The sequence below is a fragment of the Chlamydotis macqueenii genome, chromosome 6 (genome assembly GCF_036417535.1).
Source record: "Chlamydotis macqueenii isolate bChlMac1 chromosome 6, bChlMac1.mat, whole genome shotgun sequence".
NCBI lineage: Eukaryota > Metazoa > Chordata > Aves > Otidiformes > Otididae > Chlamydotis > Chlamydotis macqueenii.
In genome coordinates this window covers 17,664,339-17,687,501 of record NC_141561.1, presented here as the reverse complement: position 1 = coordinate 17,687,501, position 23,163 = coordinate 17,664,339, and the positions used below count along the sequence as shown (strand labels likewise).

The window sequence follows — 23,163 nt, the reverse complement described above, 5'->3', positions numbered from 1 at the left end:
CCACATCATCGTGAGATGGGAAGCGAGGGTCATGGGAGCAGCAACCTCAGGGACGTATGTAAAGGGAGGGCAGGGTGTCCAAGGCGAGGCTGGGCACTGCTGCACTGGGTTTGCAGTGGGAACATCTGCACAGAAATAGCACCAAAAGCAGGTCCAGATGCTGGGCCCGTGAGCTGCTGAAGCTGGAGGCTGCTGGCCTGCTGCTCATCCACCCGGGAAAGCCCAGCAGCCTCAGCACTGCTGAGGAGGTGGAGCCCAGCATGCAAGCATCAGGAGGGCTTGGTTGCCTCTAGGTGTTCAAAGAACATGTAGGTGTTCAAAGAAGGTGTAGACATGGCATTTTGGGACATGGTTTAGTAGGCATGGTGGTGTTAGGTTGGTGGTTGGACCTGATGATCTTGGAGGTCTTTTCCAACCTTAAAGATTCTATGGTTCTATGGTCTCTGTAGGGTGTCTCTATTCGGGGGGCAACTGGATCTACTCCAGGACCCACTGCCATGGGCTTGTGCTGGTATCCAGTCGAGGGCACAGTGAGGGGCCAAGGGGCAGCACTGCTGTGGACTGCAGACCCCTCCCTGGGGTAGCCCACCTCTCCTTGGCAGAGGCCGAGAATCCTGGGCTGCCTCTGTGTCAGGAGCAGGCAGGACCCTTGCTCTCCTCATAGTGGGCTGGGCCCCCTCGGAGCGACGAAGAGGTGCCTGGTGCCTGGTGGATACCACTCACCCCCTGGTTGGGTCCCTGAAGGGCTTCCTGGCCCTGTGGTGGGTGCCCCCAGAGCGGGCAGGGAGGTGAAGGACCCACTGAGCGAGGGCATGGGTGCTCCCCGGCAAAGCCAGCAGTGAGCGCAGGTGAGGTTTACAGTAAAGGGAAAAACAAATTATTAATCATGAGAGCAGCCCCAGCCGGGCTGTCAGGGCCGCATGGGCTCATGAATATTCAGCGTCGGGCTGAGCACTAAATCTCATTTAAATGTCAGGGACCATTAGGCAGACAGGGAGGGGGCTGGGATGGCGGCTCCCCACTCCCTACAAGCTGGATGGGCTGGGAGCAGGGTGCTGGCACCCCTCTGGCACCGCTGGGCAGGGGCCACGCTGGTGCTCTGGGTGCCCCTAGTCCCACACCTGGGTGCTGCTCAGGGATGTCCGAGACCCCCTGGCACCTCTGCCAACTCTTAACGTCTTCGGATTGCTGATGTGTGCTGAAAACCCACACTGAGCACCCTACAGATTCAGACACTGCCAGCCACACGTCCCGCTTGCCCCTCGAGCCACCTGCCTGCACCCAGCCATCCACGCTCGGGGTGGTGGCTCCCCGTGGTGCCCACTGTGGTGGCAGCGGCAGAAGGCAGCGGGAGGGAGCGAGGCACACCCGGGCACTGCCTCCCTGTGCTGGCACTCACACTCTCTCCAGCTCAGCAGGGGCCTGGCAATTACACAGATACATTTAAGCTCTTAATCCTACTGAAGATTATTCCAAGGTCGGGGCACAAGGCAGGTCCCCACGCGCTGCCAGGCTGCGATGCGTTCCTGCTGCCATCTGCCGGGACAGGCCAGCTGAGGGGACGCTGGCATCCCAGCATGCAGTGGCTCTCCCCGTGCTTGGGCCACTGGCATCCCTCCTCCTGGGGCATGGCCACTGCCACCAGCCTGCTGGCATCTCCTAGAGGTTTCAGCCCAGCATGAGGGACCCTGCTGGCAGCCTCTCCCAGGTGCCGATGCCAGCCTCTAGTACCTCCCCTGGCTCTCCCACCTCCCTGTGGTTGCCCCATGCTTCTCCATGGGAAGCGTGATGGGTGACCTGAGCCATCCGAAGTCAAACTTTGAAGAGGAGACTGTCTCCAGCGGGGCACAGGGAACATCTTGGACTTGCTCTAGATGTGGCCGGGGATCCAGGGCTGCTGCATGCCCATCCAGCAGGACACCAAAGCTCGGAGCTGTGGAGGAGTCTTAGCCTGGGTCTGAGGGACCCTGGTGACCAAAGAGCTGGCTCACGAACTGAAACTTTTATCATCGCTGGCACTGGCAGGTGACAATCTAAGAGCAGCAAGTGGCTCAAAGATGGTGCAAACCAGCCTGGGGGCAGGTCTGAAGCCCACTGGAGAGCAAGATCAGTAGCCACAGCAGCTCATCCCCTGGGCTGTGCTGAGGTCTTCTCCAGGCACCTCCCAGGCACCTCCAGAGGAGCACAGGTGCTGTACGGGGCCATTGCCCCTGCCTGAGGTGGGTTGTGTGGTGATAACTGCAAGGAGAGAAGGTGCCCAAGAGAGGGAAGAAATGCTGGGCTGGGCGGTGGCACCGGGGATTCCCTCCCCTGCCCTCTGCATCGCTCATTGGAAACCGGCACCCGCCGCGGTCCTGCCCTGCCCGCTGCCGGCAGCTGACAAAGCCCTGCAGGACCTGGCATTTCCTCCCTGGGAGGATGCATAAGCGCTACAATCCATCACTGTCCCGGCTCCCGCAGCACAGCAGCCGGGCTGGGGGCCAGGGCTCTGCCGAGGGGTCTGCTGTTAGTGGGGAGCGGGGATCCCCGGGGTCAATCCCAGGGGATGGTGAGAGGGTGATGCATGCTGCACCCTTGGGTGCTGTTTGGGACCACGCCACACTGTTTGCACCCAGGGCTAGGCTCACTCTGTAGGGCAGGGCAGAGCCTGGAGTAGCAGCATGCCAGCTCTTCACCCCCAGCGTCCCTGCATCCCGCAGTCCCCTTGGAAAGACACTTCTCCAGCCCGGAACACTGCTGCGGGATGTGCTGGGCACTGGCACTGGGTCTCCTGCTTTCCCCTCATCCAGCTCCTTGGCAGCGCAGCCATCCCGCACGCCAGCAGACCCACCAGCCTCCGTACTGCACCCCGCTACCCCACCATACTCCACCTCCCCTCACACCCCCCTGAGCCCCGCAGCGCTGCCTGCACCCCAAACCCCTGCGCCGCCTCCTGCTCCTGGTTGAGAAAGTAAAAAAAAAAAAAAAATAAAAAAATTAATGATTATTAGGAAGAGCTAAAGTAGAATTGCAAATGTTATTTCTCCGGTAGATGGATGATAGCGGGGTGGATGATAGATAGCTGGATGGATGGATCTCTCTCCCTCCAAGCTCTAACCCCCTTCCAATCGCTCCCTCCGGAGCGCTGCTGTCACCTTGTCTCTGCTCAGAAGGGCTTTTACTGGCTCACTGGGGGATGCACGAGAACAGGTTATTAATACATGGAGAGGGGGATGGAATCCATTTGACTTGAAAATAGCTGAGAAACTGAACTGCACTTTTAAAATCTGCTTTTAATCAGAAGGAAAAGGAGAGAAGTTTGAACAATTAGGGAGTAATGAAGAGCTTCGGAAAAAAAAAAGCTCTCTGAAGATTAGCTAAGATTTTTACAGTGCTTGGAGAATTTAAAGAGCTATGCTGGTATCCAGCAAAACGATACAAATATTCCCTGCGAAAATCCCAGGCGGTGAGACCGGCAGCGAGTGCCGGAGCCTGGATGTCCACAGGCGGGCACAGCGCGGGCTCGCTGTCAGCAGTGATGCTGTGCTGCCAGCCACTCCAAGCCCTTGGCGAGGGCAGCATGGGTGATCCACCATGGATTTGGGTTTTGGGAGGCTGAGGATGCCCAGCCGGTGGGCATGGCCAGGGACCTCTGATCGCATATCCCTGAGGAGAGCGCATGGAAAAGCATCCCTTAGGTACGCCTACGGCACACACGCGGGGCGGGCAGCCCTGATGCCATCGTCTCCTGCCCTGAGCTGACCCTTGGCCCCCGCTGAGAGGGGAAGCCCAAAGGTTGGCCTGTCCATCCACAGTGTGCCGGCGACTGGTCCCCACCGGTACCTGCCAGCGGCCTGTCACCAGGAGGCGAGCGCGGGGGCTGCACAGCCACACACAGCAGCAGCTGGGTAATTTTCATGCTAAGTGAAAAGTAAAGTGCACAGACTCTTTATTAGAGCGAGCACGGTGCGGGGAACAATGAAGGCAGTGATGATCGTTAACTTTCTAATCGGAGGAGAAAAGTCCTCAATGCAATTTTTATGGTAATAACATCGACACTAAAGATAATTGCTCCCCGCGTCGCGCTTAGCGCCGGGAAACTGTTTGGGAAAAAAACATTAATTTGCAGGAACTGAGCCAAAGTTTCCTTAAGGCAGCTGTTCCCTGTGCCACCCTGCTCCCAGCCTGCACTGGCACTGCCCGCTGGCCGACCCTCTGCCCGTTCCGGCATCCCTCACACCTTGCACCAGCCAGGCTGGGTTGGCACCACGCTGGTGCTGGCTGGTGTCACAGGGCTTTCCCAGCATCGGTCCCTGGGGATCGGCTCAGCAGGAGATGCCGGAGGTGGTGCAGCCCACCGCTGCGGTGATGGAAGAGGGCCAGGAACATTTTGGGTGACGTGATGGAGCGGCACTCCTGCTGCGGCAAAGGGGACGGGCAGGGCTGCCCTGTGTGCCGGGACCGCCGTGGGCAGGGAGCGATGGGAGATCATGCTCCCCTGAGAATAATAAGCGCAGGAGAAATTACAGCCAGGTGACATTTTAACGAGCTGGCGTCCTACGTGGCATTAATATTCCAGGGGCTGCAATTCCCTGGCGGGCGTTTGAAAGATGAAAAAAAAAGAAAAAAATCCCAGCCCAGTAAAATCAAATAAATAAATCTCTGCCTAAGCGTGGCGTCTCCCCCGCCCCCGGCACGGAGCGGGCGGCACGCGGTGTGATTTCCCCTGTGATCCCCTGCCGCCGAGCAAGCAATCGGCTCGTCTTTGAGAGCGGCGGCAGGATGATTTATCCCAGTGCCCAGGATGGGGGGAGAGTTTGGGGCCGGGGATGATGCATTGGGCAGGAGCAGAGGTGGCGGCGGGGGGAAGGCGGGAGAGCACGGCACGCACACAGGCCACCACTCAATCCTAAATTAATTTTAATATTTGACAAATCAAATCTACTTAGGTGAGCCGTGGGCCGTGCAAGCAAGATTTATGAGGGTTTGGGGCTGTTAGCTGTGCGTGTAGCCTGTGTTCACCCCTGACAGCAGGGCTCCGGCACTCATGGCATCACTAATTCCCCCCTCCCTGGGGGCAGGGATACAGCTGGCCTGTCCAAGCGGCATGTCAGGGGCAAGAAAAATGTCCCAGCCTCTAAGTCCTGGCTTATTAGGCTGGCAGGAGTGACGGGCCCTTTGCCTGCCCCAGCTCTGAGCCTGCTGGCAGAGCTGGCAGCCAAGGCACAGCACGGGCCACGGCTAGAGGTGGTACCCGACACCCAGGATGTCCCTGGGAGCTCTGGCTGAGCCAGGGAAGAGCAGCCGGTTCCAGCATTCTGGGGATTGTTCTCCCCTCTGCAAGGCTGGAGCAGTTTCCCATGGGATGAGTGCAATTATAAACCTGCGGGCTGAGGAGCTGGAGGGGGTGCAGGGGGATGTGCAGAGACATTCCCCCACAGGGTCATTTCAGTCCCAGCTCCACCACCAGCCCGCAGATTCATGGGCCCCGGGAGGTGACAGGAAACCTGATAGATTTTAAGACAGCAACATGCCCTGAATCTGCAAGGTGCCTGAGCAGGCAAGGCAGGGAATCCAAAATGTTTACAGCCTCAGGGGACACGGCCACTGCAGAGCAGGGAAGGCAGGCTGGGCTGCCACGGATGAGCCGGCCACTCTGGGGAGAGACCATCGGCATCCCTGATGTGCCACTGGAAATCCCTCCCTCGGCATGGGCATCTTCCTGCAGGCCTGCAGGACTGGTGAGGAGATTAAGGGAAGCCCAGTGCCCCTACGCTGAACCCACTCCTGTGGCAAAGCCCTGGCACGGGGGGCTGCGCCGGGCTGCAGAGATCTCTCATGGCAATACCAGAGAGGGGTCTTCAATGCTTTCTGCCCCGGTGTCCTTCACTCCTGCTCATGGGTGAGGACCAGCCTCGACTCCCCTTTTCTTGCTGATTCCTCTGTTCAGCACAGCTGGGTTCATCGTGCCCAAGTGCCCAGGCAGGGAGACTGGGGCTGCCCTCAGCCAGCCCTTGGCTGAATGATGCTACTACAGAGACATGGCACAGGGCTCTGTGATGGAGACAAGCCCCATCTGGCTGCAGCCTCGAGCTGGGGACCCAGAGCACATCCCTGTCTTGAGGGACATACAGTGGAACGTGGCCCGCGGCAGGGCAGGCAGCTTTTCCGACTCCTCCAGTAGCCAAGAGGCAAATGATGTGCAAAGCTTGGGCTCCACTGCCTGCCCTGCCTGTACCTCCCCCAGCTCCTGCTCTGCCGACGGCAGTGCTCTCCATCCGCCCCAGGCGAGCTGGAGAACAGCAAAGGGCCACAGGAAGGATGTGAGATATGGGAGAGACAGCCTGTCCACAGGGACGACACGCATGCCTGCACCCAGGAGTCCTTACAGTACAAATCAGAGACCTCAAAGGTCTCAAGGGATTTTAAGAAATGTCTACAAGTTGCCTGGGCCAGTAGGGACCAGTTGTGAGAGGTGATGGACACAAGGAAATGGCACATCATCCACCCAGTGCTTGGTCAGGTTCCTGGCTGGGTGCCGGGGCCAGCTGCTGCATCCCAACGTGTCCCTGCGGAGCAGGATGGACAGAGAGCCGTTCCTCTAGGGCTGTGAACCTGTGGCAGCACTTTGTCCCTGAGAGCCGTACATGGCTCCTTGTGGCTCTCTCCAGCCCATGGCCAGCCCCATGGGTGCCCCATCCCCAGCAGAGTCAAAGCGTGCCAGCCCCAGAGATACACGGTCCATGGGAAAGTGGAGTGGCTGGCTTGTGGGCACCGTGTTACCGCTCCAGCTCTCAGCAGAAGCGTATGTTCTTGTAAAATATGTACATTTGGACGCAGAGATTTCCAGGGATCTGAGAACTCTGTGCTGATAATTAAACATCTGCTCTGCATTTGTCTGTCTTCCTGCCATGACGTCGCTCCAGCCCTCGCTCTCCCCTCCCTGTTCTCCAGCAATCACTCATGACTGGGACGGCATTCCCTGCTCCCTGCTCTGCCCCAGGCCAGAGGCGCAGCGTTTGGGTGCTGGGAGAGCAAGGGCAGCTCTGGGCACCCCTCGGAGCAAACATCAGCTTCACTGCCAGCACCCGCAGCCTTCGCGGGGCAGGGAAGCCGATAGCCTGCCCTGTGGCTTGTACGGGCCCAGTTTGGGCCAGTTCATGCACACTCCCCTGGGCCAAGGAAGCAGCTGCCACCACTGTCCTGCAACCAGGAGAGTACCAAAACAACCTCCAAATTGATCTCTGAGCCTCTTCTGCAAGCCCCAGTCACGTCCTGCTAGGAGCGAGCGTCCGCTCTAGTTACTGTCTCCTAGGAGAGCACCGAGGGCTTCAGGCTGTCACAGGAGGAGTGGACCCAAACATGACATCTCCATGGAGCCCGGAGTACGGCAGGCAGGGCCGCAGCACCGCCGAGCAGATGGCACCGGGTCTGGGATCGATGGGATCCGACCAGCCCCTGCGGGGGCTCTGGCAGCTCTTACAGGGGCTGGGCTGGTGCTGGGATGAGCCGGGGACAGAGGTGGGTCCCTTCCCCAGCTGGGTTGCCACCTCGGCTCTGACAGGGTGCCAGCGGCCACAGAGGCAGCACCTGGCTGGGGTTTTGGGGGAAGTAAGGAGCTGGAATGGGTGCAAAGATGGGGGAGACTGTCGGGGTGCAGTGCAGCACCCCAGCCCCATTTGCCGGGACTGCCTCATCCTTTGTCCCCTGCCTGCTCCCTGCCCTCACCCCCCGGCCCCCACACTGTTTGTCACACCTGCCACCACGGCGAGGGAGAGATTAGCCGTAGACCCTCCGTTTCCGCCCCAAGCCACTGATTCATATTCATAAGACTTCAAAGCATCTCGCCCAGCTCCCCTGCACCAAACCTAATCCTCCGCTGCAGCGCCGTGCCAGCAGCCCTCGCTCACAGCGCAGGGCCTGAGCTGGCAGCCCCACAGCCCTCCCACCCTGGCTGGCCATGGCCACACAGCCGCTGTCCCCATGGCAAGCCTGCCCCGCAATCTTAGGGGGATGCTCTTCACCCTGGGGGTGCTGCCATGGGAGCCCCAAAAATACAGGTGCTGGCAGCCCTGCGTTGGTGCCAGTGCCGGGAAGGTGCTGGCTCGGCGCGCGGTCCTGAGGGCGGGCAGGCGGGCGGCGGGTTCCCCATGGAGCCGTCTCCTCCAGATGGCGAAGGCCATTAGAGCCGCTCTCGCGCGCACGGAGCCATAAAGTTTATGGGCCTCATCATTTAGCTGTAATGGAAATAGTTAAATCTGTCTCTGTTTAAGCAAACTCTGCCCTCTCGGGAGCGCTTGGCGGGGGCAGGCGGGGGACTCAGGTGGGCAGCGAGCACCTCCGCTCGCCACCCGCCACCGGGGCAGCCAGCCCTAGCACACCCACCCGGCACCTGGCAGGTCCCTGTTGTGCCAAGACGGGGACAGGCGTGTGACACCAACGCGGGGGCTCTCCCTGCACTGCTGTCCCCAGTGCCTCAGTTTCCCCTGAGTGCAGGGAAGGTGAGAGCCACATTTGGGGTGATCAGGCAGGATTTGGGACTATGCAAATTCCTTGCCAGCAGGAGCCAAGAGGCGATGTGCAGGCGGGCAGAGCTGTGGGCAGGATGATGCCCACCTGGTTCAGGCAGGGCACCCCCAGCTGCATAGGGGTGAGATGGGGATTGGGCAAATGCAGACCTGCCCTGCACAGGCAGGTGCTTTGGCTTGGCAGCCCCCAGGCAGGATCCAGCCTGGAGCCTGTCAGAGACCGTTGCATGGGGCAGAAGAGGATGTGATGCCTTGAGAGCTACGTTTCATCCCTTGCCAGGCACCCAGGAACTGGGTATGGGAAGGATACGATCCCAGCACAGCCCAGGCTCAGCTCCCAAAGCAGGAGCAGGGCTGAGAACAGCGGAAGAGCAGCACCCTGCTGTGCCTCCCAGCACCCCTCAGCCTCGGCCTGGGGGCAGGAGGCTGGATCCCCAGCTGGGAAGTGGCTATGCAGTTTCTTCCCCTCATCACAGGGACCAGGTAGGGGTGCTAATCCCAAAGCGTTAGGACAGGCGGGTGGCGTCTGCCCCACATACACAGGGTCTCAGCTCAGCACCCCATGCAACCTCCCCCTTGGCCATGCATCTCACCTGGGATGGGGTGAGATCCTGGGGCTGCCCCCACCACCGGAGCGGGTCTCCTCACCCATGCTTATCCATAGTGGTGGGGGGAGCTACCCCGGTATGCAAAGCATGATTAATTACAGAGTAAATCATTAATATTCACGGCTAATTAAAGATCCTTATCATGAATAATGGAACTCACTCTCCAAATTATGGGACACGGATGGAGGAGGGGGAAAAAGCCCTGTAGGGAGAGGAAGCTGCAGAGGGGTAAAGCTGTGGGGCAGGGGGCACAAGGGGGAGCGGCGGTACCCTCCATGCAGGGTACCTGGCTCTGGCAGTGCCCTGGCAGGGGATGCAGTGATGGGCAGGAGCTGGGGCACTGGGGCAGGCATGGGGTCCGGCCAGGCTGCAGCAGGGGCCAGGCAGCCCCGGGGGCTCCAGGCACCCCTGCCCATGGGTCTCTCACCTGCCACCCCAGCACGTGGGTGATCCCTTCGTTCTGGTCCAGCTTTGCATGTCTCCCCATGGAGCGGGGACTGTCCTAACCCGGCTGGCATACAGCCCCCGAGCCAAGAGGATCCGAGTAAACGTGGAGCTGGGATGGGGCCGCCTGGTCCCTGGGGAACAGGCAGGAGGGGAGAGCACCGGCACTTTGCCTGAGCTCCTGTTATACAAATGAAAGGTTTTTAGTGGGAAAGACTCTGGGAGAGTAATACATCTCCTATATTGATCGCAGGCCAGGGACCAAGGCACGGCTTAAACAGTAATTGATTTCTAGCCGCCGAGATGTGTTGGGGAGCATTGATTTAACAGCACTGCAGACACACTGCTACTAATCTGATTAAAGTATTTAGCAGAAATGTTATTCTTTAAAAAAAAAACAGAGGGAGGTGATGGGGCTGCCTGGGGCCGGGGGGCCGAGGCAGGGCTGTAGAGCAGGGTCAGCACAGCACCCCGCCGACAGAGGCCTGGGGACAGCTCTGCACTTGTCCCTTGTCAAGGGTGCTGCTGCCTTGGGACACATCTCCAGCCAGCTGCGCTCACAACCGTTCCTGCCGGAGCTGCCAAGGACACGTGCAATCCCAGCAGGATGTGGCCAAGGCAGGGCTAAGGACGCGTGCAGGGAGCGTGGGTGGCACGTGGGCGAGCACGCAGCCAGCCACCCGGCCAGGGCAGCCACCGGCTTCTCTGGGGACAGACCAGATGCGAGAGGAGGTGGAGGTGGCCCTGGTCGGAGGCACACTCAGCTGGCAGAGTGGGCACCTGGCCCCATGCCGGTGCCACAGCAGCTGGGAAGGTGCAGGAGCCGAGGTCTGGTGGTGCCCAGAGCCCCAGGTCCCTGCTCCCCACAGCCTCTCAGTGTAGGAAGGGGATGCTGAGCCCAGGGACTGTGGGCACTGTTGGCCTCCTGGCCGTGCAGTGTCCCCACACACGCCTCTTCCCTGCCTCACTCCCTGCCATTGTGGGGACCTCTCGCATGCTGTCCCCTCCTGTCCCCCTCCTGCCCCAATGCAGGTGATGGATGCTGCGCTGGTGGGACAAAACTTGCCCACGTTGTTCCTAGCCCAGTGGAGATGCACCAGCTGAGAAGGTGGAGGGGTTCCTGCTGCTCCCCATCACACACATCAGCCCAGTTAATTAACAGGCGATATCAAACAAATAAATTCTTCCTGCTTTCTATTGATTCTAATTTACTGGCCCCTGGAGAGCCCGGGCTCATTTATCCCACCTGTCACCCCTGCTTAGCAGCTGCACTAACATCTGCCCCACTCCCTTCACCTCTCCCGCTCCTGCACCTTTGGGGCAGAGCTGGGCATGGCTGCAGGGCCTGCGCTGCCCCACACTGCTGCCCCATCATCCCCTGGGACAGGGCTGCTGCCGGTTCTGCTTCTTCTCCCAAGGATGAGGGATGCTTGGCTGCCCACCCTCACAGCAGCCCCTGCCTCCCTGGGGACTAGTTTCATCCATGGATGCCCTGGCCCCTGACAGCCCTTTCCCCTCCCCAGCACTACCAGAAAGGCTCGGAGGTGCCCATTCTGGCTGCCCAAAGCCTAAGCCCAGGTCCAGGTCCAGGTGCAGGTGCAGGTCCAGGTCCCAAGGGGCAGCCAAGACCCCAGCCCGGGCCATGCCTCGCAGGACAGCAGCCAGATTTCCCTGCCATCCCAGAGAGAGGTCAGTGCTGCCTGCCCCTGCACTGGCCTTTGATGTCCACCTCATCTTCGGGAGGCTGATCAAAGCCCAAGCCCCTCCCAGCTCCTGCCCCTATGGATGCTGGATCAATAAATCAATCTTGGCTCAGCTGCTGACTGCACAGCCCTTTGCTCCTGAGCAGGCCTGCTTGGGAGATCCCGGGGAGACACAGGGTCCTGGCATCCAGCCCTGCCTGCCTCAGGGGCTCAGCTCATGCCTGTCACTAGCTGGGCTAGTGACATGTCATTGAGGCCAGCCTGGCCTCTCAGGGACGATGGTGGCGGCTGCCAGCCTTTGGCTGCATCCTATTTGAGTGTGGGCAGTGCCCAGTGATGTGTCCTGGCCCTTCCCCGGCCAGGGCACTGCTGCCTGGCGTTACCTGCACAGGGCTGGGCTTGGTCTGGCAGAAGCTCCCAGGCTTGCACACAGTGGTGCAAGCAGCAGCACACGTGCCCTCCTCTGGGCACAGGGACATGTGCTGGCTCTGCTGGGGGATGCTGTGGGCAGAAGTCTGCCGGCACAGAGCCGGCGGTGAGCTGGATGCAGCCAGAGCAGCCCTGGCCTCACCTCAACACTGGTGAGCAACCAGCCGTGCTGTACCGGGGCAGCTGGAGGCTGGGATGGGGTTGCAAGCACAGCCCTGCCTGCTGCTCTGGGTGCCGGTGCTCTCCAGAACTGGCGAGCTGGATTTCCTTGGGTTGGATGGACTAAACTGACCACAGACAGATGCCAGCAGTAGGCTGCTTGCTGTGCCCCTGCGGTCCAAACCCTCCCAGAGGTGCACCCGTTTGGTGCTCGGACAGCGGTCAGATGGCATCTGGCTTGGGAAGTGGCACGCAGAGCACTGGAGTCACTCTTGGGGACCCTGCTGAGCCCCCAGTGGCATCTGTCCCTCCCCAAACCCTCGGGTGTCCCCGACACTGCCAAGCCCTGCCAGGTCTCTCTCGCCCTGAAGGATTCCTCCCAGACGGCTCACAGGAGCAGCAGGAGAGCAAGGGCGGCTCCGGCCAGGCTGGGATGTCTTGCCTGGAGCAAGCCCATCACCCTGGCCTCCAGCCCTTGGCTGAACCCGTCCACCCACTCCCACCAAGGCATTCCCTTGCCACCACAGCCCGGCTACACCCGTGCCTGGGAGCTGCCGGCCTCGCCATGGCTGACCCATCACCTGCCTTGCCAAAGCCATGGGGTGCCCAGCAAGGACAGAGGCTGCAGCTCCTAGCTGGGCTGGGCTTGGCGTGATCCCACAGCGTCGTGCGGCCAGGCACGTGTGGGAGGAGCGGCTGGCAGTGCCGCAGCCGGGAGATAAGCTCCCCTCTCTCTCATCCTCATCGCATGTGACGGCAGGGAGATTTATGGCTCCGAGCTGCGATTTGCGTGCTCGGCTCCAGCACAGGGTATTGATCACTCCTGGTTGCTCCCGCTGCTTCCTCACCTCCCAGCCCCTCCTGCTTGGTGAGGTGGGCAAGCCAGCCCTGCCTGTTAACTCTTCTAGACCTGGGGATCCCCAGGACAAGGCATCCCTCTGTGCTGCACTTTAAATTTCCAAGGATGGGACCTGGCTGGTGGGATGTGGGACACCAGAAACCCCTCTGATGAGAAACGAGAGGAGGCTGGAGAAAAGAGGATGCTAGGGCCTGTCTCTCGGGAGAAGAGCAACGTTTTCCCCATCCGGAGCTCAGAGCAGAGCAAGCAGGGGTGGCTTGGCTGGGTTGGCAGTGGGGAGCGCCCCTTGGCAAGGAGAGTGGCTGAGGGGGCAGGGGGAGATGGGATGAGCAGAGCTGCGGGCAGGAGGGTGGCCAAGGGGACTGGGGTGGCGGGCAGCGATAAGGTGACAGCACAGAGGGGATGGGGCACAGTGCCAGGGATTAGTGCTGAGCGTACGGGGAGGGAGGGTGGTGACAAAGGGACGGTGCCCAGGGGACAGGGTGTGATGGCCACAGTGTGATGGTCATTGGTGGTGCCAAGGGCACATGGACAGCAGTGTGGTGCCGAGGGGCTGGGGGCAGCTGTGGGGGGACAGGGACTGCAGGTGGTTCTGCAGCAGCAGCAGGAAACCATGTGTGAAATGAAGAGTTCCTGCCCAGTGCCCAGAGGGAGTGTGCGGCATACTGAGCAGGGGCCGCGGCTGGGAAGGGGGCTGCAGGGGGGTGCACAGCCGAGGGGGGTCCCAGCACCACATGGAGACCCTGACTGGGGGGGGTTGCTCTGCAGCATGCGGCTCTGCCCCTCCTGGAGGGGAGGCAGAAGGGGGGCGCTTGGCACCAGAGCGGTGGGTGGCTGCTGTGGGGCTGGAGGCTGTGGAGGGGCACAGCCCTGCTAGATCAAGCCCTCGCTGCCCCCTCTCCGAGACGCCCCAAACCCGTGTGCCCGCACCCCCCCTCCCTGCTCGCTGGTTTCCCGCTGCTCCACAGAGATAATTAAATCCGCTATTTCGGCAGGTTCCGCATCCCCTGCCAGGCGGATCCGCAATCAGCGTGGAGAGGGCCCGGGGCTCCCCCACCTGCACACCCCCTCCCACCCTTCCCGCTGCTGTGCCACCCCCACGCCGGAGCACCTTGCCTGTCCCTGCCACCCCCACCCGGTCCCCTTCCTGCCTGCACCCCTGGGGACAGCCCTGGGTGCTCGCGGGAGGGGTATTACACGCCTTCCTGTGTCGGACACATCTCTGCATCAGCGCCAGGGTCACAGCCCCATGCCAGCTCTGGAGGGGTCAGCCCCGTCCCCAAAGCCAGCTCAGCTGCCATTCAGGGGGTGGCACAGACCCCGAGCGCAGGCAGGCGCAGCCCCTCACCGGCTGCCTCGCATCCCCACCTCCTCATCCATCCCTGGTTCCGACATTATCGTCCTCCTGCGGCACCCGGGGAAGATTTAAATAATTCACGGAGGTGAGCTCGAGCGCGGATGCTCCCACAGGCAGCTGGGTGAGAGCAGCCAGGCAGCGGCTGGGCGGCAGAGATAGCGATGCCATCCCCGCCGGCTGCCCAGGGCCCACTGGCACCTGCCAGCTGGGAAGGAAGGGGCTGGGCTCGGCATTCGCGGAGGAAAAGCACTAAGAGCATCATTCTGAGACAGCTCAGCGGAGGCGGAAGGTGAGCAGGGTGCTCTCGGAGCCCTGGACCATGGAGGCCCTCATGCCCAGCCCCGCACTATGCCCCCATCCAGGCCGGCTGCCCCCACACCCTCCCCTCTACTCAGCATCTCCTGTGCCAGATCCCAGATTGATTCCTGAGAAAGCCTGTTGTTAAGCTGGCAGCTCTGGCTGTAAATTCAGATCAATAATTTAAGGGGGTAAAAGTATTAATAGAACATTAAAACTTCCGCTCTCATTTGAGGCACGAAGGTGGGAGTGAAGGTGAGGGTGCCTGGGTGACCTGCACAGCAACCCCCTGGTCCTGCCAAAAGCCCCAGTGCTACCAGTGCCGGTGCGGTGGGGAGACTGGCAGGCGTTGCTGTAACTTATTACTGGCTGTGCCAGGAGAGGGGAGGGCGGCATCCATCAGGGAGCGGGGTTATTGATGTACTCCAAGGTTGCTGTTACCCGCCAGCCCTGCTATTACACACACCATCACTCAGCGCATGGCTGCGGCTGCCACGCCAGCCCCTCGGCGATGCCTTGGACCGCGCCGGCCGGGAAGACCGCTGGAAACAGGTATAATTACACGAGACGGAGCCCGCCAGTGGTGTTTCGACAGCAGCCCCGTTACCTGTGCTGCTGGCTACACATTGTGCTGTTCAATGCTGCCTGGGTCATCCTCAGAGCTCCACGTCCCTCCACAACCTTCTCCATCCTCCGCAGCCAGCCAGGCCCCGTGCAGCCTGGCTGAGCCGCAGGCAGGATGCAGCCCCTGCCAGCCTGGAGCAGGGAGCTGGCCTTGCAGGTGATGCTCTCGGGAGCCACCAAGCCCACCGCAGCCCAGCTCATTTCTGGAGGATTAGTCCATGATCCCCCGCTGCCCAGCCCCAAGGAGGATGGCTCCGAGAAGCAGGGAAGGTGAATTTCAGGGAGATTAACCCTGCTCCCCAGCAGGATGGGAAACAGAGGCACATATGCTCACCCGAACGGAAGGAACAGCTGCCTCGTAGGGGAGCTGATAAAAATAGGCTGACATTTACCTGCCAGTCCCGAGCAGGGCATGCGAAGGGCACCGCAGCCAGGCCATGCCTGCTGAGGGATGCAGGCATCTGCTCGAGTGTCAGGCACTCACTGCCCGTGTCCTGCTCAGGCTGTAGGGATAGCATGTGGCATGGGACAATGTGGCAGGGCAGTGCCCTAGGGTGGCACTGGTGATGGGGAGTCCCGCCAAGGCAGGGACACATGTATGGCACATGCAGCCATCGACGCTGTGGTGATGGGACAGGCAGGTGTGCATGCCGGGGTGGTGGCCTGCTCAGGGCTGCCTGTACACGGAGTTGGGCAGCAAGGTGGCTGGCAGCGAGGTGGCATGGGCAGGGGGGTGAGCTCAGGGAAGGGCTGGTGCCCAAGCCTGGAGCATGTTGGGGCATTCGTTCCTCCCAGGGGGATGGTAGCGAAGAACAGGCAGGGCTGGGATCCCTGGTAGAGGTGCCCTGGGAGATGTCCGAGGAAGGTGAAGGAAACCTGTGTGGGCACCCTGCCTGGGCCAGGCACACTACTGCGCATCAGCTTGGCTCTGCTCAGGGTGCCTGCCTCGGGTATCCCCGGGGCTGCAATAGCCCCCCGAGCCACTGGCGCTGCTGCCCTTGGGGCACAGCCTCTACCCCACGCGGTGCCCAGCCCTGGCCTGGAGCACCCAGTCCACCCCCAGTGAGCCCCGAGTCCAAGCCCACCAGCATATGGCTGCGGGTGGGAAGGGTTAACAGCTGTGAGAGCAGAGCCTCCCCTTCCTCCCCCTGTGCTGTGTTTTACCAGCCACAGCTATCGCCGGGAAATGTTCCCATCAGCACCATTGATCCCCTTGTTTACAGCCCTGTAATCCTCAGCTGGTGACTCAGGAGCAAAGAGGAGAGAAGGGAGAAGGTGGCTTCTTCTTGGCCATCGCCTCTGCCCTGCCCGCATCCCTGTGCCATCCTCGCCTGGCTCTGGCGCAGCGGGCTGATGTGTGCCCGAGCCCTGCGGCACCCGGCTGGGCACAGGGGTCTCCACGGCCGGTGAGGCGACAATGGAGGATGGCACGGTGGCAGGAGCCTGGCTCTGGCAGCGGCCACGGCCCTGCATGAGCTGGCCCACGCAGGCGGCTGCGGGTCCCCGCTCGCCGGCGATGCTCCCCCTGAGTGCGGCTGTGCCTCTCGCCAGCTGCCTGACACCTGGTCGCAGGGCCCCGCGCGGCAGCCCCGCTTTGTTCTCATTAGTGCGATGAGCGGAGACGTCACGCTAAATTAGGGACCGACTCGAAGCTCTGCATCTGCCAAGCTGCCAGCGGCTGCCAGCCGAGAGACCCCGACACAGCAGTGGTGGGTGCCTGGTTGGTGCCCCTGGGAAGCTGCTCTTCTAGGACAGGTTATGCTTTGCTCCCCTCCAAAGCCTTCCAGGCAGGGATTTGCCTTCTCCCTCAGCAAGCCCTCCGGAGCTTGGCTCTCCCCTAGTGCCATGGAAGGACGGGCTGGGCGATTCCCAGGACTGAGGTCCCCAACTTGTCCTTTCCCTGTGCCCCTCAGCCCGGCTTCACGGCACGAGCCCTGACAGAGCATCTCCAGCTCGGCACACCTCTGCTCTGCACAGGGCTCTGCCCCAGCCCTGACAAACCCCACATCAAAGCAGGCAGCCTTACAGCCTGCCGAAACTGACCCCAGCAGCTTTCCCCTTCCCTGATCCCCAGCCACGGGAGGCTAGAATCCCCTCGTCAGCACCCCAGCAGTACCTCAGGGTGTGGTGTAGACGCAGGGGCCGTGCCCATCCCTCTCTGCCCCCCGGGACACCCTGCCCCACCAGGCACTCACCGTCTGGAAGTCGCTGCCGTTGCACTCCTCACCGCCAAACATGCAGCGGACAAGCATCTCGCCCAGGTCTAACTGATGGCCCACACGCCCGTGAAACTCCTCCAGGTCAAAGGGGCGGCTTTTCTCCTCCTCGCTCATGGCAAGTGTCCCCAGTAGAGCCTCCAGCCTGCTCCTCTCCGTGCTCTCCGGTGCCAGGAGCCGGCCAGCCCCATCCAGGAGACCCAGCATCTCCCCTGCCCAGTACAGGTCATGGCCAGAGAGTTGCGAGAAGCGGGCAGGGTTGAGGTTGCAAAGTGTGACGGCAGGGAAGGTCTTGTTGTGTGCCGTCTCCTCCTCCAGCTGGGTGTTGTGGGGGTACTGGAAGTAGAAGTCCATGCGCTTGGTGTAGGCATGGATGAGGAGAGCCAGCGAGCCCAGGAAGGCCAGTAGCCACAGCAGGTTGCGGGTGGTGTAGCGCTGGTGCCGGAAGATGTGCTGGATGCCGTGGAGGGTGGAACGAACAGCAAACTCCTCCAGGCTGTATGGGCGCTGCTGCGGGTCCGGGGCGTTGTGTGCTGGGTGCCCGGTGGGGCATCCCCCCTCGGAAAGGTCTGATGAGGGCTGGGGGGGACCCCAGGGGTGGATGGGGGGGCTTCGGGCTTCCTCCAGCCACATGCTGCTGCTCAGCTCTGCTTCTCCTAGTGCAGCCCAAGGTGCTGGAGGAGGTTTGAGGAGCAAACCGCTGGTGTGGTGACAGGCAGGCAAGTGGTTGGGCTGGGCTGTGCAGCAAGCAGCATGTGCCAGTGCTGGGGCGGGACTGGCACGGCGCGGTGCTGGCTGCACCCTGCCCCGAGCAGGAAGCTCGCTAAAGTGCTGAGACCACAGACGTACTTAGTGATGGCCACATCCTGCAGGAACCGGAGCCAGAGGCTGAAACGTCCTGGAAAGCTCGGGTGCTCTCATCGCCTGTCCCCTGGGGATGCGGGCAATTAGCTGGAGTCCTGCTCGCTTCCACCATCTCCGTGCACTCAGCGTGGACTCCCTGGGGAGGGAGAGATGGGCAAACTCTTCACATCCCCCTGCCAGGGAACGCAGGAGCTGCCCAGGCAAGGCTGCATCAGCCCCAGGCTCAGGAGAGGTGCCGTGGGCAGTTGTATCTTCGGGGGCAACGGCTCTTTGGCCATGGGAGTGTGGGGGGACCTCAAGCTCTGCACCAGCCTCACAGGAGCACAGTTCTGAGACATGGGGCTGGCCAAGGAGCTGAGGTGCCGAGTGTCACTCTTGTCATTGTCACAGCTCCTCCACTCTTGGGCTCAAGCAGCTCCTCCAGGATACCCAAAAGCCGCGAGGGGTCAGGCTCCCACAAGCACAGAGCTGAGGGGTGACAGAGGCACTTGAGGGGCAGTGACAGACTCTGAGAAACACTGGATGCTGGTCCCACCCATGTGCCATGGCAGGGATGCTGCCACGCTCTCCGGCGTGGCGCTGCCTCGAAACCAGGAGTTCTGGCACGGTGCTGGGGCCAGCCCAGCTCAGCATCCCTCGCCCTCAAGGTGTGCAAGAAGAGGCAATATCTTTTATGAGGCCAGCGATACAGCTGAGGAAAACAGTTGCTTGTGGGCACTAAGAAGGACCAGTGTGCCCAAAAGCTTATCTCCCTTTCTGAATCGTGTCAGTTGGTCTAATAAAAGATATTGCCTTTCCCTACTGGGCTCGTCACGCATGCACGCGCCTGGGCAGGTCCCACAACGCTGTTCTGTTGGCAGCGGGCGCAGAGCAGACACATAGAGCAGAGCTGCATCCACGGGGCCAATGAGGAGAGGCTGGGATCACAGGGGATGCCCAGATTGGGAGGAAGGCTGCATTCCCCCACCCTGCTCCCCACACCGGGCACGAGAGCCTCCCGGGAGGGAAGACGGGGAAACCAGAGGTGAAGATGCGCGGGCACAGGGAGGAAGTGTTCCCTAGTGGGGCTGGAGCAGGGCGAGAGGGCTGGGCTCTCTCCTGCTGATGCTGGGACCTGGCTGGGGACCTAGCGGGCCCCAGAGCAGAGCGAAAGGTGCTGCAAGGCCGCGAGGTGCCTGCAGCCATGGGCCGGCGATGCTGGCCCTGCCCAGCTGCGTTCCCCCGGTCTGTGCTCCCCAGCACAGCTCTAAATCCATTAGCTTTGCATAATTAGATTTTTCTCAATTACCAGATTATGATAATTAACAGCTCATTTGTAGGAGGCAGTCCCTAATCCCGGCATCGCACTTGGCTCAGCGCCAGCCCGGCTCATGAGGCTGCCAGCGCCAGGACAGCATGCAGCGGAGCAAACGCCGGCGTAGGGGAGACCTGCCGGGGGGTCAGGAGGCTTCGGGAATGCTCCCATCCCCAAAATCTCCCCACCACTGGTGACCTAGACCTCCCCTGCATTCCCTGCCCAGATGTATCGGTGGCCAAAAATGGGGGGATGAGAGCCCACACAGGGACAGCATCTGCCGGCGAGGGGATTCAGCAGAGCTTTAGAAGAGGCACGGGCATCCACGCATCCATGTGGCTCCAGAGATGCAGAAAACATCCTGCCATGTCTCCTCCTGCAAGCAGCCACCAAGGGAAACCACGGGAGAGGTTAGCGTGGTGGGCTGGGCTGGCACGGCTGAAGTCATTAAGGAGCTTGTTAATGAACTTTCCTAGTCGATAACATTGCTGGGGAAGGACAGGAGAGCAGGGTAGCAGGAGGCAGCCGCCGGTAAGGTACCAATCTTCATCATGGGAAGGCAGGGAAGTCCAGGCAATTACTGCCCATCAACAGAACTTCATCCTAGTAAAATAATAGAACAAATATTAAGAGAAAAATGCTTCTGAGGACCTCGAGGGCAGCGGAATGGGGAGCAATAAATATGTGCTTGGAGCTCACACTGAATAAATCTGCCCAGTCCGACTTGATTGCCTTTTTTGGGTAAAATTGCTAAATTAATCGATGGAGAGGAGACAAGAGGTGTGATATATCAGGCTTTTATTAAAGCATTTGATATAGCATCTTTGGGAATTAATTCCAGCTGGCAGGGACAGCCATTCCCTGTCTGGGCTGGGTGCAGCAAATGGGAGAGGAGGGAGATGGGGTGGCTCTAGGGTACAAGGGGAGCATGGTGGCATCATGCAACAGCAGTGTACACGGTGCTGGCGGGGGCAGCTCCTCATCTCCCACTCCAGGTGAACATGCCGCAGCTCCTGCTCAGTGCCCTAGCTCCCGAGGTGGGAGACAGCACCAGGGCCGCATCTGGACAAGCTGGACGCAGCCCCGTGTGCAGTCCCCGTGGGGCAGTGCCTGTAGCCAACCCAATGCCCCCACTGCACCCACTCAGGGCCACCACCTCCACGTGCCCAGAGTCATCCTGCAGCTTCAGGGCTCTTCTGCTCCTGCGACGGGAGCAGAGCTCTGGGTGGGAAGCGGCACTGAGCGTGGGCAGTGGTCATGCCCAGCCAGGCATGGCTGGCCTGGATGTCTCAAGCCATTCCCATGTGTCTCCTTTGCACAGCATTTCTGATCCACCACAAGCATCTCCAGGCGGGGAATCTGGTCCTGCCTCTCTGCCCAGCATGGGTGGCAATTTGGGCTCGTACAGGCAATAAATCAGCCTGCTTGCCTGGAGGTGGCTGCGCGGCCCCTGCTGCTTGAGCTCGAATTTCCCAGTCTCAGATTACCCTGAGAGCCAGCTGGTTTTGCGCTGCTCTTTCCAACTCCCCCAGCACCATTTCTGTCACTGGATTTTGCCGAAGGCCCTCGAGTGTCCCCGCACCCAGGAGCAGCATCTCCCAATGCCAGATCCCACGGGCAGCCCCGCCGGCGAGCGGAGCTGCGCCAGCCCCAGCTGCTCGACGCTGCGGGGAGCCGGACAAGCTTTGTCGAGGCGGCTTCGCTCAACCACAACGGCATTTGCTCCTCAGCCAGATCAGCCCAGGGTCAGAGGTCCCAGGCCAAATTTCAATATATTTTTCTCAGCAGGGGAGCAGCCCAGAGCATGGCTTTAGCTGGAAACCACCTGGAGCGTTTCTCCCTGAGAACGGTTTCTCCCGATGGGGTTCCTTTGATGCTCACACTGGGAGCACCGCATGCAGCAGTTACTCTCTCAGTTGGAACCTCCTTTCCTCTCACCGAGGAGTCCCTCCTGCTGCCCCCTTCAGCCCCGACAGCCCCTTCCCCTGTCCCAGCAGTGCCGAGGAGCCAGGGGCTGGAGGTGTTGGAGGCGGTGGCGGGCTCCCTCACGGAAAGAGCCCTGCCACGGGGCAGTGAGTGAGGGAATCCTTCTGCTGGCAGCACCCACAAAGTGGTGGGGTCCCCAGGAGCCACAGGATGCCAGGGAAAGCTCACCCTCCATGCCCTCCACTTTTGGGGCGACAGAAGAAGCATTCTTCTGTCTTCATAAATAAGGAGCATTCACAGTGGTCCCAGAAACAGCCTCCCCCACTCCTGGTGTCTCCTCTCTCCCTGTAGCCTGGCTCCTTCCCACAGCAGCCTCCTTCCAGCTCGTTGCGCTGGTGCTAATCCCCTAATCTGTGCAAAGCAACAATTTTCTGCATGGTACAGCAGCTGGTTTGAGATCTGCATCCCTCCTCCCCCAAAAGCCAGCTCTCTTATCAGCAGCAAGTATCAGGTGAGCCAGGCATCATCTACCTCCGATAAACCCATGTTTTATTTTGCCCTATTTCCGTTTATCTCCAAGCCCATAGTTATCTCTCATCTCGCAGGGCGTTCTGCACACTGAGGAGTGGAGGGGATGTGTGCTTTGCTGGGCAGCTCTGGACCCCAGCCTCCTGCCAGCGGGGTTCGAGGAGCCAGTGGGGCGATGCTGGGGGATGAATCCTGCCTGCCACGCTGGCTGCCGAGCCATCCCTCCTCTCTCCGCAACCAGGCTGCATTCCCTTTAATCTCACACAGCGGCGGAGATGGATTTTCTCCCTGCGAGCCAGATGTGTTGCACGGAGCATAAACACCCGCGACAGTTGTTGTGCTCCTCGGTGTGAAGGCATCAGATGTCTGCATTAAAACAAAGCTCTCCACTTAATTACTCAGGCTGATAATTCAGCGCATGGAGGCGGCTCCGGCTGAGAGTAGAGGGCTGGATCACAGCTGGGACTGGAGAGCCTTGGAGTGCACATTAATCCCGGCTCTTGCAGCCCTGATTAACGGTGCTGGAAACTTGCCCTCCCTGCTCGTTCCCAAGGGAAGGGTCCGTCCCCGTCCCAGCACCCACTCGCTGCCCCGCCATGAAGGGGCCCAAGCTGGCATCTGAGGGGCTCTGCTGACCTCGCTGGGCCAAGACATTCCCTGCCCAGCATCTTTGGGGTGGGGTGGTCCAGCACACGGAGGACCATCTCTGGGAGGGTGCTGCATTGCCCCAAGCACAGCTGCCTGCTGTGTCTGGAGCCTAGGGGAGCTGCGCACAAGACGGGGAGGGCCCCAGGGTCACCCCATGCGGGGACCCGCTGCCAGAGCACAGCTGGCAGGAGCTGGAGCCAGCACCGTGGCCAGGCTCAGAGCAGGACTGGGCAGAACACTGCAGGCTTTCTCCTTGGGGTCCAAGCTCCCTGCTCCTGCTAACCTCAGTTTCTCCTTCTGCAGACCACAAAACACCTCCTGCAAATTCGCCTCACTTCCCTCAGTGAGCATCAGGGCCCATGGCCCTTCCTGGGGCAGCCCCTCACTCACCGTCGGGGCAGGCATGTGCCCTCGACCCATGAGCGCCCACACTGCTCTGTCAGTCTCTCTGGGGTGGGGTGCTCACATGTGGGGCGGTTCCCTTGGCCCCTTCTCCCCTCCAGCCTCCTCCCCCAGCCCAGCCTCTGCTTCCTCTCAGGCTCCTCGCCTCTCCCCATCCCTCCCTGACCCCCATGCCTGGGCATCCCTGGATCTGGAGCACCCCTGGATCTGGGGCATCCCCATCCTGGCAGAGCCCCCATCTCCAGGCACCCTGCAGGCTGGCGCTGCCGCAGATCTGCCTGTGGGGTCCTATTTGTCC

At 61.0% G+C, this 23,163-nt stretch overlaps 1 protein-coding gene across 1 annotated transcript in view; it reads right to left on the bottom strand.

Annotated features, from left to right (window-relative positions):
• ASIC4 (acid sensing ion channel subunit family member 4) overlaps positions 1-17,836 on the bottom strand; it is a 60,597-nt gene extending 42,761 nt beyond the window's left edge. Inside the window, exon 1 of the mRNA XM_086751422.1 lies at positions 17,183-17,836. Within this exon, the coding sequence (XP_086607548.1) occupies positions 17,183-17,836 (654 nt within the window). The remainder of the gene's footprint in view (positions 1-17,182) is intronic.
• Between the last annotated feature and the right edge of the window lie 5,327 nt (positions 17,837-23,163).